This window comes from Crocodylus porosus, unplaced genomic scaffold (genome assembly GCF_001723895.1).
Source record: "Crocodylus porosus isolate Cpor-Errol unplaced genomic scaffold, CroPor_comp1, whole genome shotgun sequence".
Lineage (NCBI taxonomy): Eukaryota > Metazoa > Chordata > Crocodylia > Crocodylidae > Crocodylus > Crocodylus porosus.
Window position 1 is genome coordinate 6876543 of NW_017728931.1, and position 16390 is coordinate 6892932.

Below are 16390 nucleotides of genomic sequence, written 5' to 3' on the forward strand. Positions count from 1 at the left end.
TATTTTGTACTAAGTAATAAATGTTCTCCACCCATAGCACCTGTATTGACTAACTGGTTGTTTCCATTGGAAAAAAATTCAATACCAAATTTATTCATGGATGGAGAGTGGAGAAAGAAGGGCAAATAATAAGTCATTGCCTTCTTTTAGGGAATGAGTTTCGAGCCAGTTACTTCCTACAGCCTGAACTTACTACTTCCCAACTGGCTTTCAAAGACTTAGTGTGGAACACTGAAAAAGGCACAGTAAGTAATTAATACTAATTGATACTATTAGCTCTATAAATAGTGTCCCCTTTTCAGGTTATAGTTTTTGGATTATAGCAGAGGTGTTACACCGTGCAGGCAGCAGCAATGATGGCAGCAGCTCTAGCTGGTACTCAAATCCAAGATGAGCATTTTTTTTTCCCCATTTCCCTATAAAATATGGTACTTTCCCCAAATCTTTGCTTACTCCTGACCAGTGGGAGAGTCTTCAGCTTCCTGCATTAAATTAGCTTGCATCTTCCTCATTATAGATATGAAGTATGATGACATGTTATGCTTGTTATATAATAATACGAACTGCACAAACCCTTCCAGCATATGCTTGACGCAGGGTATTCTCATTCCTGCCTTATGTGAGGATATGCAGGAGGCCATAGGCCCCTAGTTACATATTCAAGATGGAAAATCCATGGAAAGTCATTAAGTTTTGGCCCGAATTTTGTGTGGCTCCCTGCAGAATTCTGGAAAGGTGAGTGGGGTGGAATGGGTGCATCCAGCCTAGTACAGAATAGTGGATAAGACTTTGGGTGTTAGTAGTTATTAAAAACATGTATACATTGTATGAATAAACAGCCTATCTACACCAATAACTGTCACTTGATAGCACATTTTGTTGGGCCTGTTTAGATCACTTTTTATAACCATATTCCAACTAAATTGAGGGAGGTAAAATATAGCTGTTTTTAGGCCAGATCCTTGTAGATCCTACCCATCCTTCAAACTGTTCCCATGTTTAGTATTAATTGTCATCTTTGTTGTGGACTGCTGCTTATTAAGCAGTCTGAGCAGAAAGGCCAAGAAAAAAATAGCATAGCATGAAGATTAAAATATATTCTTGTCTCCTCCTGGGGGTTCCTTAAAGTAGGGATGAGGTGTTCTGGGGGAGCTTCAGAACTGGTACTCATGCTGTATCTATAGATAGAAGAATCTGGTTTCTAAGGCTTCCACTATGGTGCTTTTCATCTTTTTCTCATTAAATTATAAAATGGAAAATTATACCATTGTCAAGAACAACATGTAATTTAGCTTTTGGTTTTTTCTTTTGTTTTGTTTATGATTTAGATTCAACCAAGACCAACTCGAATATCATTGATTATAACTTTATGGAGCTGTAAAATGATTCCTCTTCCTGGAGTGAGCATACAGGTTCTCAGTAGACATGTCCGACTCTGTCTTTTTGATGGTAATAGGGTGAGTTTCTTTACTTAAAAAAAAGAAAGATACTAATTTCCCCAAAAGAGAGGTATTGAAACACGATTGCCCAAATCTTATTTTGCCTCTAAGAAATACTGCTTGGGTGCCCAAAAACTACCTGAGTCACTAAACTAATCCTGTTCCAACCTGTGCTGTAGTCTGTAACCCCCTCATCTTCCCTCCACAAGCCCTCAATGCAAATCTGAAAAAAAAAAGAAAAACCTAGAAAAGCAAGCCCACACCAGGCTCTCAAAACAGTACATGATCCTCAGGGTACCCAGCTTTTTTGGACCCCTCTGGTGTCACCATGACCAGTTCTTCATCTGTTTGGGCATACTTACCACCCCCTTTTGGGGCTTCTCCAGGGTAAGCATAAAATCACCCTCCAATTTTTGTATCCCCTTCCCAGGGCCCTCCAAGGTGCAAAAAAAAGTGACCAAGGAAAAGGAGAAAAAAAAAGAGGCGGTTCTAAGTACTTCCTTGGCACTTGCTTCCTCATTCTGGGTCGATAGAAGTCCCTCCTTTCAGGCATCAGTTTTCCTGGCTGGAGGGGCTTCTGCCCCTGCTTCCCTGCAAGGCTGTGTTTCCCTCCATCACCTCAGCAAGTTTCTCCACTGTAGCCTGGGGAGAGTTCATATTTCACTCATCCATGGCTGCCTGCTCAGCTGACCTGGCTTCCCACTCCCTGATTGCTGGTCTGCTCAATCTCTTGCTCTTCTCTCCCTGCTGGGTCCTGAAGCTGACTGTGGTTTGGAAGTCTAAGCCCCTGACCCAGGGCCTGGCCTCATCCCTTATCTGGGTGCCTGCTCCCCCTCTCTAGTGCCAGCTTTTTACCCCACTCCTGTCCAACTGGGGCTGCCCTCAACAGCTGGGGTCTTCTCTGCCCCCTGTGTGATGGTCGAGTCCCTCCTTACAGGTAATTACCCCCCTTTTCTGGGCTACAAGGCCTTAAAGGGACCCCCACTGCCTTTCTTTCCTTGGCCTCCCTCTTTGTAACAGGGCTAGGATCTCCTGTTACACTTTGTGATCCCTGTAACTAGTTGGGTATATGAAAGGGATTTTTAAACGTAAAATGATCACATTTTGCAAACTGAGGCCTATCTTGATAAGTAATACTATTTCAAAAGTGTTCAAGTAGTGTTGGAAGTTAAGTTTCATTTTCAAAAGTTCCTCAAACACTTAGGAGCCCAAGTTCCACTGAAAGTCAGATACTTTTGAAATTATCTGGTATCCCTCATTTCCTAATCTGTGCAACCCATTTTATAAGTCTGAATGTACCCCAGATAGAAGTGTAATGAGAAGCATGTATCATTTTTACAGGTGCTGTTTAGAATGAAACAGTGTAAACAACTTTTAAAAAATAATATTGAAAAAAGTGTTAGGCATAAATAGGTTCTTTTCTTAAAAATGGAGCTTTCTGAAAACTTGGGCTGATGGTAGTAACAATATAATTCAGTGACATTCACCATATTTTCTCACATATAACACACCTTTCTCCCCAAAACCCCCTCCCCCCTGCCAAAATTAGTGTGTTTTAAGCAGGGAAGCAGAACAGGATATACTGTGCATACCATGCAGCTGCAGAGATGATTGCCAAGATGGCAGAGTCCTGTGTTAACCCTCTCACAGTCACAGCTATTGGCTGGGTAGTATAGCTGATGTCTGAAGCAGCAAATGAACTGTTGGCAGTATCTTGATGAGGCTTGTGATGTGGAAACAACAGTTTATTTATAGAACTTATGTAAAGAACTACTTACAGTAACGAAATGCTACTGCCCTTCCGGGGGGTCTTTTCCTCTTGGACAGGTCCTTTTGGAAACATAGTGTGGCATCCCAGGAGACAGTCTGGATGAGGTAGCTAGTATCAGGAACTTCCTTGTGTCACACTTCCTAGATGCCCTGAGTTCCCAGGAGGGCCTATTCAGTGTCTCACAGTCTACCCTGACTTTGGAAAAATCTTTTTTTCTATGTTCTGCCTTCCATTAAGATTCATAGAAAATTAGTGTTGGAAGGGACCTCAGGAGGTCATCTAGGAAATCTTCAAGAGGAGACTGGACAGTCACCTCATTGGGGTTGCCTGATCCTCAGTTGTCTTTCCTGCCTAGTGTAGGGGAGGCTGGACCCAATGATCTTGCGAAGTCCCTTCCAGCCCGTTACAATCTATGAATCTAATCCGGTGGTTCTCAGCCCTTTTTCTACTGGGACCTATTTGCAAATATCCATTGCCTATCCTGACCCACACCCCTCCGGCCCTGCCCCCAGTCCCCTGCCCCCCCCCCCAGCTGCCCCTCTCTCATTTGGGTGGGAGCATGGTGGCTGCAACAGCTCTGTCTCATACGGGGGACAGTGGAGTGAGTCCAGCACTAGCATGGGCTGGAGGGAGGAGGAGAGACCTGGGGCACCCTCTCTGCCCTGGGCTGGGGATGCTGCACCACACCAGGAAGCCTCGTCATGGCCCCTCCCAACCCCCGAGCAGTGTCTCCTGGCTGCCCCACCGCTGTAAGCACAGGCATTGGCCCTGGCCTCTTCCCCTGCCGGAAGGTGCCTTCCTGCTGCCCATCTGTCGTGCCACAGCTCACAACCCTTTGAAATATTCTAGCAGCCCACTTTTGGGTCTTGACACACAGGCTGAGAAATACTGATCTAGTCCAACCCCCTGCTCAAAGCAGGACCATCCCCAGCTAGATCATCCTAGTCAAGGCTTTGTCTACCCAAGTGTTAAAAACCTCCAAGGATGGAGAGTCCACAGCCTATCTGGGTAACCTGTTCTAGTGTTTTACTACCCTTCTACTGAGAAAATTCTTCCTAATATCTAACCTAAACTTCCCTTGCTGAAACTCAACACAGTTGCTCCTTGTTCTGTCATCTGCCACCAATGAGAACAGTTTAGCTCTGTTCTTGTAACCATCCTTCAGGTAGCTGAAGGCTGGTTTTAACTCGCCTCTCAAGTCTTCTCTTCTCTAGACTAAATAAGCCCAGTTCTCACAGCCTGTCCTCATAAGCCATATGCATATAAGTTACGTGCCCCCAGCCCCCTCACCGATTTTGTTGCCCTCCGCCGGACTTTCTCCAATTTGTCCACATCCTTTCTGTAGTGGGGAGCCCAAAACTGAACACAGGACTCCAGATGTGGCCTCACCAGTGCTGGTTAGAGGGAATAATCATTTCCCTTGACATGCTGGCAACACTTCTACCAATGCAGCCCAGTATGCTGTTAGCCTTCTTGGCAACAACAGCACACTTGTTGGCTCATATTCAGCTTATTGTCCACTGTAACCTCCAGGTCCTTTTCTACAGAGCTGCTGCCCAACCAGTCAGCCGCCAGCATGTATTGGTGCATGGGATTGTTCTATCCTAAGTGCAGGACTTTGCACTTGCACTTGAACCTTATGAAATTTCTTTTGGCCCAATCCTCCAATTAGTCTAGGTCACTCTGAATCCTAGCCCTACCATCCAGCCTGTCTACTACTTCCCCCAGCTTGGTGTCATCTGCAAACTTGCTGAGGGTGCAGTCTATGCTGTCTTCCAGGTCAATGAAGATATTAAACAAAGCTGGCCCCAGGACCGATGCCTGGGGCACTCCACTTGGTACTGGCTGCGGACTAGACTTCAAGCCATTGGTTAATACCCTCTGAGCCTGATGCTGCAGTCAGTTTTCTATCCACCTGAGAGTCCATTCATCCAGCCCGTGCTTCCTTAGCTTGCCTGCAAGAATGTTGTGGGAGACTGTATCAATAGCCTTGCTAAAATCATTGTACACCATGTCCTCCAGTCTTCTCATTGTAGAAGGCAATCAGGTTGACTGGGCATGACTTGCCCTTGGTGAATCCATGCTGACTGTTCTGAATCCCCTTCTTCTCCTTAAAATGCTTAGAAATAGATTCCTTGAAGCTCTGCTCCATGATTTTTCCAGGGACTGAGGTGAGGCTCACTGGTCTATAGTTTCCTGAATCCTCCTGTTTCCCTTTTTTAAATATGGGCACTATGTTTGCCTTTTTCCAGTCATTTGGGATCTCTCCTGATCACCATGAGTTTCCAAAGATGATGGCCAGCGGCTCTGCAATCTGATCAGCTAACTCTCTCAGCACCCTTGGATGTATCCTGTCTGGCCCCGTGGACTTGTATATGTCCAGATTTTCTAAATAGTTCCTAACCTGTTCTTTCGCCACTGTTGGCTGCTCACCTTCTCCCCAGATGGTGCTGCCTGGTGCACCAGTCTGGGACCTTGCCTGTGAAGATGGAGGTGAAAAAGGTATTGATGCCTTTTCTGCATCATCTCTCACTAGGTTGTCTCCCTCATTCGGTAAGGGACCCACATGTTCCCTGATTTTCCTCTTGTTACTGACATCCTTGTAGAAACCCGTCTTTTAACCCTTCACGTCCCTTACTAGCTGCAACTCCAATTGTGCTTTGGCCTTCCTGACTTCATCCCTGCATGCTTGAGCTATACTCTTATACTCCTCCCTAGTTATTTTCCAGGTTTCCACTTCTTATAAGCTTCCTTTTTGTGATTCGGTTTACTGAAGCGTTCCCTGCTAGGCCAAGCTGGTCTTCTGCCATATTTGCTTGTCTTCCTGCACTTTGGGATTATTTGTTCCTATGCCCTCAGTAAGTCTTCTTTAAAGTACAGCCAGCTCTCTTGGACTCCTCTCCCTATCAGACTCCCTATCAAAGTCTGCTTTTCTGAAGTCTGGGGCCCTTACTCTGCTGTTCTCCATCCTTCCTTTCCTCAGAATCCTGAACTCAGTCAACCCGTGGTTGCTGCTGCCACAGTTGCTATCTACTACTACATTCCCCACCTGTTTGTGAGCAGCAGGTCAAGAAGAGCATGGCACCTACTTGGCCGCTCCAGCACTTGTACCAGAAAGTTGTCCCCAACACTCTCCAAAACCTTCCTGGATTGCCTGTGTACTGCTATATTGCCCTCCCAGCAGATGTCAGGGTGATTGAAGGTCCCCCATGAGAACCAGGGCCTGTGATCAGGAAACTTCCACCAGCTGTTTGAAGAAAGCCTCATCCACCACTTCCTTCTGGTCTGGTAGTCTATAGCAGACTCACCACAACATCACCCTTGCTGCTTTCCCTTCTGATCCTAACCCAGAGACTTTTGACAGGCCTAGCTCCAGTTTAATACTGGAGTTCTGAGCAATCATATGGCTCTTTATGTAAAAGTACAGCTCCTCCTTTTCTCCCCTGCTTGTCCTTCCTGGTTAGTTTATGCACATCAGTGACAGTGTTCCAGTCATGTGAGCTATCCCACCAAGTCTCTGTTATTGCAGTCACATCATAATGCCGTTACTGTGCAAGGACATCCAGTTCTTCCTGCTTGTTTCCCAGGCTCTGTGCATTCATGTACAGGCACCTGAGGTAACCAGTAGATTGTCCTGGTTTCTCAGGAAGAATGAGAACACCTCTCCTGCTGCCCCTTCCTGCTTGCTCTTCCTCCAGGTCACCCGCTTCCCCATGTGTCTCAGGGCTTTGGTCTCCATCTCCCAGTGAACCTAGTTTTAATGCCCTCCTCACTAGGTTAGCCAGCATGTCTGCAAAGATGCTCTTCCTTCTCTTCATCAGGTGAATCCCATCTCTTCCTCACAGTCCTCCTTGGAATATCATCTTGTGGTCAAAGAAGCCAAAGCCCTGCTGCCAACACTACCTGCACAGCCATGGAATTGATCTTCAGGATGCACCTGCTCCTGCCCAGGCCTTTTCCCTTGACTAGAAGGATCAAAGAGAACACCACCTGAGCCCCCATCCCTTTCACCCTTGCACCCAGACCCCTGTAGTCCTTTTTCATCTGCTCAGGGTCTCCCCTGGCAGTATGATCGGTGCCCACATGAGGTAGTAGTCAGGGGGCCAGATGAGTCTCTGTAATCTCTCTGTGGCATCTTGGATTCAGGCTCTGGGCAAGTAGCAGACTTCCCTAGACAACAAGTGAGGCCAGCAGATGGATCCCTCTAACCCCTGCAGAAGGGAGTCTCCAACCACTACCACCCATCGCTTCTTGGTGACAATGGTCTCAGTTCTTTCCAACTCGAGGAGGCCTGGCCTGTCCCCCTCCTCTAATAGAACATGCTCCTTGTCCTCTGTTGCTAGAACTTCATATCTATTCTCCAGACGAACTGTTGCAGGTGGAGATGAAGGTTTCTGCTTGCTGACAGAGGTCACAAGCTCCCAGCTTCCACCTTCCTGAGAGTCCATGTCCTCTCCCTTCTGTAGTGCTGCTTTTGGCAGTTTTTCCTCCACAGTCCTGGAGGTCTCCTCCAACATCGAATCAATTAACTCCCCATGGCAGAAGATGCTTCAGAACCTCCCCACCTCCTCCTGTAGCTCTTTTACCTGTTCCCTGAGAGACACCATCTGGAGGCACTGCTCACACCACAGGCACTCCCTCACTTGGCCATCACTGGAAATAACATGCAAGCCACAGTCTCCACAGCGCCCAACCTGGACCTGGGTGGAAGCCTCAATGGTGAGCAGTCCTTCCTGGACAGAAACCTCACAGGTACAAGCAGAGGCAACGGCAGTGGCTTTGACATTATGATGTCCTCCAGCCATTTCCCTGGGACTCCTAATCTGCCTCTTTTCTCTTACAGCCCTTCTTCCGAGCATATTCCCTAGCAAACTTGCCTGGAAGCTGGCCTGTTTACTGTTCCTTGGTCCCAAAGGGTTCCTTTTCCCTAGTTCCTCACACCAAGATAAAAGGCTATCCCCTCAAAGGGTGGGGGGCAAACTGTTCTGCAAACCAAGCAGCAAACTGCTTTCCCTGTTTGCTGCCCCTGTTTGCTGGCTGCCTGGTTGCTTGGAGAGTCTCCTTTCTATACCTTGCTGGGTCTGGACTGGGTCCAGCTCCTTGTTAGAGCTTCTGTCAGGCCCAGGCTGCAATCACTCAGCTAGCAACACTCTCAGCTTTTTAGAGCATATGCACCAAACACCCACAGCCCACAAAACAAGCACTCAGCAAGACAAAGCCACAGGCAGCTCACTTCCCTTCCCTGTGCAGGATCTGATACCTGGTGCTTGGCTTTTCTCCCCCTTTTTCTTCTTGCTCCCAGCAAACAGCCTACAAGCTGCATGCCCTGTTTGCTGCCCCTGTTTGTTGGCCTCCCTCTGAAGGTTCGTGTTTATTGGCCTCCTCCTGAAGGTTCATGTTTTATTTGGTGGTGTGTTATATGCAAGAAAATACAGTATTTAAAGAACTGGGAAAACTTACACCATTGTATCTATAACTGTAGCAGAAGTTTCCTAAATCCAGATTAATAAAAAACATACAACCCAGAATTTAAAAAAAATTAAAGATCTGTTATAATCTGCCACCTCTGCAAAGTCTTTAGGCTTCAGAGGGCCTTTTTTCTCAGTACTCAGACTTTTAGAAAAGTTCTTTCTGAAGCTGCTGCTAGATATGCCAGAGGATTGCTAGAGAATGCTGTGCTTTGTGGGCTATTCTTCCTTCGTGGTCCGTGTAGGGTATCCCAGCAGTAATCTTCAACCATGCTGTGAGGAAAGGGCATGCTGTGATCATAGTGCAGAATGTTGAGTTGACCTCACATAATGTGTTTGTAAGAGCTAAGTGATTTTCTAAGAAACCTTGTTTTTTAACATAATTTCCTATCTTGTTTTAGGTACTGAGTAACATTCATACGGTTAGAGCAATGTGGCAACCTAAAAATCCTAAATCATGGACTTTTTCCCCACGGGTAGGTATATAAATTGGAGACGGGGTATGTATATGTATCGGCTTCATTTAATATAGCATGCTTAGAAGTTGTCAGCTAATAGGGTCATCTGATGTTTAGTGTTCTAACATGAAGTAATGTGTGAAAATGGTAAAACTTGGGTGAATTTATAGAGGAGTTACCTAAGCATTTAGCCCTCAAAAGGAGAGTTCCTCAACTAAGAAGGGCTTTATCTTGCAATTGCTGGCTATTGAGTATATACCTATAGTAATCCCAGAGTGCCTGTAGTAATCCTAAAGGCTGCGTTCAGCTGTGCAGGGGTGTGCACTTGCAGCAGGAAAAATAGCAACACAAATTTGTGCCGCTACTTTTTGCTGCAGCACACACCCTTTCCCATGCATTTTGGCGAGGGACAAATTGTCCCACTTCAGGCAAACTGCCCTTGCCCATGTCCTCCCAGCTTCCAGCATGCTGGAGGAGCTGGGACATATCTGCAAGAGTGGAGACACTCTGGACAGAAGCCAGAGCGTCTCCCTGGACGCCTGAGCCTGTGTCTTCTGGTGCACAGTCCTGTTGTGTGCACTGTACTGCTTTTTTTGTGGCACTTCTTTTGCTCCCCGGACATCCTTGTAGCATATTTTGGCCTTGCGCTGCTAACTTTGAGTGCAGGGCACATTTTAACATTCCCTGCATGTAATTTGTGATGCCAGAAAGAAGTTTGCAGCACCACAAACCATATGTGCTAGCATATCTGGACATGGCCAAAGAGTTCATTTTGACAAAACACTATGGGTGTTTATAGAGGCAGGGGGAGGGGGCTTTAATTAGCAAGCTGTGCTATTTAAAAGCACCTGATTGTCATATGTATCAGTGTTCTTGCATTGAAAAAATGACAGCAGGGCACTTTGAACTAAAGCTTGTTCGACAAGGTTTAGTTCAAAGTGCCCCACCGCTATTTTTCGGCACAGGGACACTGATACACATGATGCTGAAGGCTGTTGGAGTGCATTAATTTGCACACTTAGCAAACCTGATTAATCGAATCTGCTCTGACATGCTGGATTTACAGCATGTCGAAACAGCCTCCCTGCAGTTGTGTATGTGCCCTGTTAAGGTCGCTTTGCAGGCCTGGACTGCAGAACAATCTCTCCATTGGCTCAGTTAAATCATGATTGTGACCACACCCTTTGGTTAACAGATTTGACACAGGGAACTTTATGTTGAATTTGGCGAATTAGGGATGTGGTGATGACATGTGTAACACTCTGCCCCATAGGTTTCAAAACCTTTTTGGAGGTAGATAAACAATGTAATTCCTAGTAAAGTGGCAGGTAAAGAAATAGATCCAGAGAAGAAACAGTCCTAGGTGAGTCACAAGTTCAGTAAATTACATTCGGTAAAGGCCTGCGATTTTATCATCTCAGATTTTAATTTATTAACTGAACAGGACTGGGTTATGTCAGTATGTAGAAGGGAAAGCATCAAGAAGCTCAGGTGAGACAGCGTTGGTCATACAAGCGCTGGTGGTACTCTTAGATTTGATTCCATATTGAACTGGTAATGGAAGGAAAAAACTGCTTCTGGCTTTATTCTGTCATTGCAATTGTGAACTTTCTCTGGGGTTTCATTCTCCCTGGCTTAGGCTTTGCTTCTCCCTTAGACCAGATCTGGCCCACAAAGGGATTGGATCTGTCTCAGGAATATCTGATCTGATCTTCATTTTTACTAGGGGCATACCAGTTCCTAGCCATTTGATCCACTCTGCATTTTGCTAATGCAATAACAGTTGCCTGAAGCACCTTCAGCCAGCTGCTACAGCCCACAAGGAGGGCTGCTCTTCCTTGTTGTAGCATCTGCTCACGGTTGCTGGAATGGGCAGAGGGGAGTGGTGGCCCACGGCACTGACCAGATTGCAACCTTACAGCCCATGTTTGTAGAAGGTTGCTGACCCCTGCCTTAGATCAATATACATTGCTAAAGGGCTGTCATTTTAACCCAGGGAGGGCTATGTCTACATTATGAAAGATGTTCTGTCATTTGAAAAAATGATATAAGATTTTTATGATAGGATTTACATTTTCAAGATAGCTGCGTTTTATGGAAAGCTAGAGAATGAGGGCATATTTTTGTCTTTAAATGGATGGTTCATAGTTAAAGGAAAGTGCTGAATAATTATATTGGGTCTAGGGTCTTATTTAGAAGGCATACCCTGTTTAGACACCTTTAAAAATGAGAAGTTTGAAGAACGTTATTTGCTGCTTATTTTAATTTTAATTTTTTAGGTAACTGGCATTTTACCCGGTTTGCTTGATGGCGACTGTTTTGTCAGGTCCAACTCTTCGTCTCCAGACATCGGTATATTATTTGAACTTGGCATCACTTATATACGCAATGTAAGCCTATGGTTTCAAAACTAACTGTTATATAGAAGGTCCTTTATATATGTATTTATACCATATAAATATGGCAACTACCATAAACCCTAAGTCATTATTCTCAGAATCTCGGCTTCAAGCTATAGCACCAGAACTGGAATTGCTTACTTGCTTAATTTTCTTTTACTTACCTCAAGGATGATTAGATTTTGTTTTGGGAGGAGAAGGTGATTTTTGTTGTGTGTTTGGTGACTTTAGGAATAATCAAGCATTTAGAGATCAAAACTGTTTGTTTGTTTTTATGACAGGCCATCAGAAAGGTTTACCAGTGCTGGAAGCGTTTTGATTGGTTTGCCAAAGGTCTGATATATTTGGTAATTATTAAGGGCCAATTTCCCACAATTCTGGTTACCAGGTTACTTTCCTCATTGCTGGCACAACCAGTAGTCTATTAGTTGATCTATTTGAGTTTAATCTTTTATGTGGTTTGAAAGATGGAATTCCAGTCTGTTTCAGATGTTACAAAATATTAGTTTCAAGCTCCATTTTGTCATATTTGACTGAGTAGAATAACAATTGATATGCAGAAAGCCAGTTATCAGAAGGCCTGAGAGCTCATGAGCTGTGAAATATAGATATCATAACACTACTGGTAAGCTAAGATTTCTAGATTTCATTTATTGTGCTTTATGAAATCATGGTTTTTAACAATCACTTGTCTCTTTGTCTACCTTTAGTGTCTGACATTAGGTCAAGATTCAATATTCTGAGTTTCAAATGAATACTGTACTCCATCTGTTGAGTCACTACATTAATCTTGAATTTTTTTCTTACGAGAGGTATAACTTCATTCCCTAGGTCTAAAAGAATTGTATATCTAAATACATTAGCTCTGTTTCTTTTGGTAATTGATCAAGGAGTGTTTAGCAAAGAATGGGGAACAACAGCCTTTATGTTGTTTGTCTTGTGAGGATTCCACAAAGCGTAACTTTTTTGCGGACTGTATGTGGTTTGTTAATAACAAAGTACCTAGCTTTTCTTGTACGTTGCTTTTTTCACCTGTCAGTTTCAAGCTACCTATGAAGGTCTTTATTTGCGTTATACATGTGGAGCAACTAAGGCACAAGTCAGTGAAGTGATGTCCTCAAGGTCATCCAGCATGTTTGTGCTGATCTGGAATCCTCATCCATTGCTCTATCCACTAAGAAATACTGTCCCATTACTACAAGTAAAGCATCCTAAAACTTATTGTCATTGATGACATGAAACTGCTATGCACTGATAAGAGGGTTCAGGTTGTTTTCTTTCCTCTCAGAACATAACTAAAGGTTTTTTGGAGGCATTTTATTTATGCCTTCCCTTATTTGCAAATGCCTGGGTTTCTTTACGATTAATCTTAAATTTGCATTCTTGGCTTCTAAATCTTTATTAATTTGGAACATGTTTTCTAAGGGTTTTCAATTTCAGTTCTGGGTTTTTTTTATTATTTCTTGTTTGTTTTTTTGGTTTGGTAATATTGAAAGACTGTTGGAAGTGATTTAAAGAGCAGCGTAGAGCTTTAGTTTGGGGCACAAAATTGACCAAGTTTTCATGTGCAGTTGTGATGATAGGCCCACAGACTTCTAATTCCAATTTATTTTTTGTTTTATTGGACTTACTGTATTGTTGTGATGTTAGATCGTGTGCGCACACAGCTCTTACAGGTGTGTACTCAGAATGCTCGGACAAAAAACTCTCCAAAAATATTGTTTGCAGTATCAAATCTGTTGATATTAGCAAAATGTGTTTGTGTGTTTCTAGAGAAGAGGTTGGTGACCCAAGGAGCCATTTCATTTGGATGTGGGGCTTCAAGGGCATTTGGTAGGGAAGGTGGGGAGGAGACCTTCAACAGCTGTTGCTTTGCCATGCCCCTAGGGGAAGAAGCACTGGCTATGGATACTCCCTGTGTTGTTGTGGGGAGAAGCACCATCAGTGGCTGGGTCCTAGCACCCACCCATCTGCCTGCCTCTGACCCAAAATGGGTCACTCTGGCCTGCAGCCAAAAAAACCTGCTGACCACCGTTCTAATCTTTAAAGTTTTAAGGGACATCTTTTACTTGTGCTTCCATAAAATGCCACTCATAAGTTTTCTTGTTTTACCTGGCTTGAGTGAGTTTTTTTTATTTTTCACTTTCTAGTCAACTGGTGAAAGAGGAGAGTTAAGCTGTGGTTGGACATTTTTAAAACTATTTGACTCGAGTGGAATTCCAGTTTCTTCCAAGTAAGTTGGCTGTATTTTCTTTTTGATCCGAGTATGATTAATGTTTTGCTTTTATCTTTTTTTTTAGTCCCATACCTTCACTGACATTTTATGTAAAATTCCTGCTGCAGGGTTATTATGAACACTGAAATCTGAAATGTAGCTACTGGGATTCCAATAGTCGAGTGTCATGAAACTTCTTTTCAGAATGTTCTTATCCTCATTTCCCAGTCCCTCAAATGCCAAGGTTATGCATTCAGATATTGGAAATGTAGGTTTAGTTTGCCCATGAATAACACTGTTTTAAATGTTCATTTCCAAGATGAAGTTTCTTCCTTACATTGCTAAGAATACATTAGATTCAGTGGGAAAATATGAAAAGACAATTTATGAGACACTGATTATGCTTTTTTGATTTGTTTTTTGCATTTCTCACCTGACTCTGAACAGTGAAAATCAGTTAGTTCAATGCAGTATGTAGTTTCTTAATGCATTTGTGCTTGGACTTGAATGTGGCAAGGTAGTACTATTATTATTTTTTAAAATCTTGTTTTCATTAGCATGTTAAAGTATAGAAATTATATCTTTTATTAAACCACCTGCATGATATCACCCACACGAATATTTGCCTTTTGTGTATTTCCTGGACAATCACAGCAACAACATCACCTGAACACTACCAAAGTTTGGAAACACAAAAAGGAATGAAGTATGGGTTAGATGAACGGACTATAAGATGGATAGAAAACTGCCTGGATCGTCAGGTTCAAAGGGCAGTAATCAGTGTCTTGATGTCTAATTGGCAGCTGGTATCAAGTGGAGTGCCCCAGGGGTTAGTCCTGGAGCTGGTTGTATTCAGTATCTTCACCAGTATCTGGATGGAAGGTGGGATGGAGTGAACCTCAACAAGTTGCAAATGACACCAGGCTGGGGGGAGTAGTAGATATGCTGGAGGGGATGGAAGGGTTAGAATTCAGAGAGACCCAGAGAAATTGGAGAATTGGACCAAAAGAAATCTCATGAGGTTCAATAAGGACAAGTTCAAAGTCCAGCACTTAGGCTGAAATAATCCCATGCACTGGTACAACCTGGGGACCGACTGGCTAAGCAGCATCTCTGCAGAAGAGGGCCTGGGGGTTACAGTGAACAATAAGCTGAATATGAGCCAGCAGTGTGCCTTGTTGCCAGGAAGGCTAACAGCGTACCGGGCTGCATTAATAGAAGCATTGCCAGCAGATTGAGGGAAGTGATTCTTTCCCTTTGTTTGGCACTGGTGAGGCCACATCTGGAGTATTGTGTCCGGTTTTGGGCTCCCCACTACAGAAAGGATGTGGACGAAGTGGAGAGAGCCCAATTGAGGGCAACAAAAATGGTTAGGGGTCTGGGGGACATGATTTATGAGGAGAGGCTTACAGAAGTAGAGGTTCAAACTGACTAACTCTACGAATGAAAGGGACCTGGGGGTAATAATTACCCACTGGATGAATATGAGCAGGCAGTGCGACACTGAAGCCGTCAGGGCAAATAATACTCTGGCATGTATCAATCGATGCATCTTCAGCAAAACCAAGGAAGTGATTCTTCTGCTGTACTCCGCAGCTGGAGTACTGCGTCCAGTTCTGGGCACCGCACTTCAACAAGGATGTGGTAAAGCTTGAGAAAATCCAGAGGAGGGCCACCTCTATGAACAGAGACTTGCAAGGCAAGCCATATGAAGAAAGGCTAAGGGACTTGGGACTCTTCAGCCTAAAACAGAGAAAGCTGAGAGGGGACTTGGTAGCAGCCTACTGCTACATCAGGGGACTACATCAAGGGCTTGGTGAACAAGCGTTCACCAGAGCACCCTTGGGGAAAACCAGAAGTAATGGTCACAAACTCCTGGAAGACCATTTCAAGCTCAACATTAGGAAAAACTTCTTCACAGTTAGGGTGTCCAGACTGTGAAATAAGCTTCCCTCCAGAGGTGGTGCAGTCGCCTACCCTGGAAATCTTCAAGAGGAGCCTGACCAGTCACCTCGCTGTGGTCACCTGACCCCAGTTGTCTTTCCTGCCTGGTGCAGGGGGCCAGACATGATGATCTTTCAAGGTCCCTTCCAACCCCTTAAAATCTATGAATCTATGAACTGGACTTATTTAATCTGGAGAAGAGAAGACAAAGAGGAGACTTAAGTGCAGCCTTCAACTATCTGAAGGGAGGTTTGAAAGAGGATGGAGCTAAACTATTTTCAGTGGTGGCAGATGAGAGAGCAAGGAACAATGGTCTCAAGTTATAGCATGGGAAGTTTAGGTTAGATATTAGAAAAAACTTTCTCACCAGGAGGGTAGTAAAGCCACCCAGATCGGTGGTGGAATCTCCATCCTTGGAGGTTTTTAAGCCCTGGCTACACAAAGCCTTGGCTGGGATCATCTAGTTGGATGGTCCCGCTTTGAGCAGGAGACTGGACTAGATGACCTCCTGAGATCCTATTTTTCTATGATTGTACAAATAAAGATTGCATACAAAGTGAAAATACTGGGCTAAGGCTAACTTTTCATAGATTTCACAGACATTAGGGCTGGAAGGGACCTTGGGAGATCATCGAGTCCAGCCCCCTGCCCAAAGGGCAGGAAGTCAGCTGGGGTCATAGGATCCCAGCAAGATAA

The 16390-nt window shown here is 44.3% G+C and overlaps 1 protein-coding gene across 6 annotated transcripts in view; it reads left to right on the forward strand.

The window, feature by feature from the left end:
- Positions 1 to 16390, forward strand: part of NPHP1 (nephrocystin 1) — a 59634-nt gene that overhangs the window by 14453 nt on the left and 28791 nt on the right. For 5 of the 6 annotated variants that reach the window (XM_019544113.1, XM_019544115.1, XM_019544118.1 and 2 more), the window contains exons 10-14: positions 151 to 245; positions 1329 to 1457; positions 9080 to 9154; positions 11416 to 11526; positions 13686 to 13768. In XM_019544113.1, the coding sequence (XP_019399658.1) occupies positions 151 to 245; positions 1329 to 1457; positions 9080 to 9154; positions 11416 to 11526; positions 13686 to 13768 (493 nt within the window). The remainder of the gene's footprint in view (positions 1 to 150; positions 246 to 1328; positions 1458 to 9079; positions 9155 to 11415; positions 11527 to 13685; positions 13769 to 16390) is intronic. The other variant, XM_019544116.1, reaches the window with a different exon arrangement.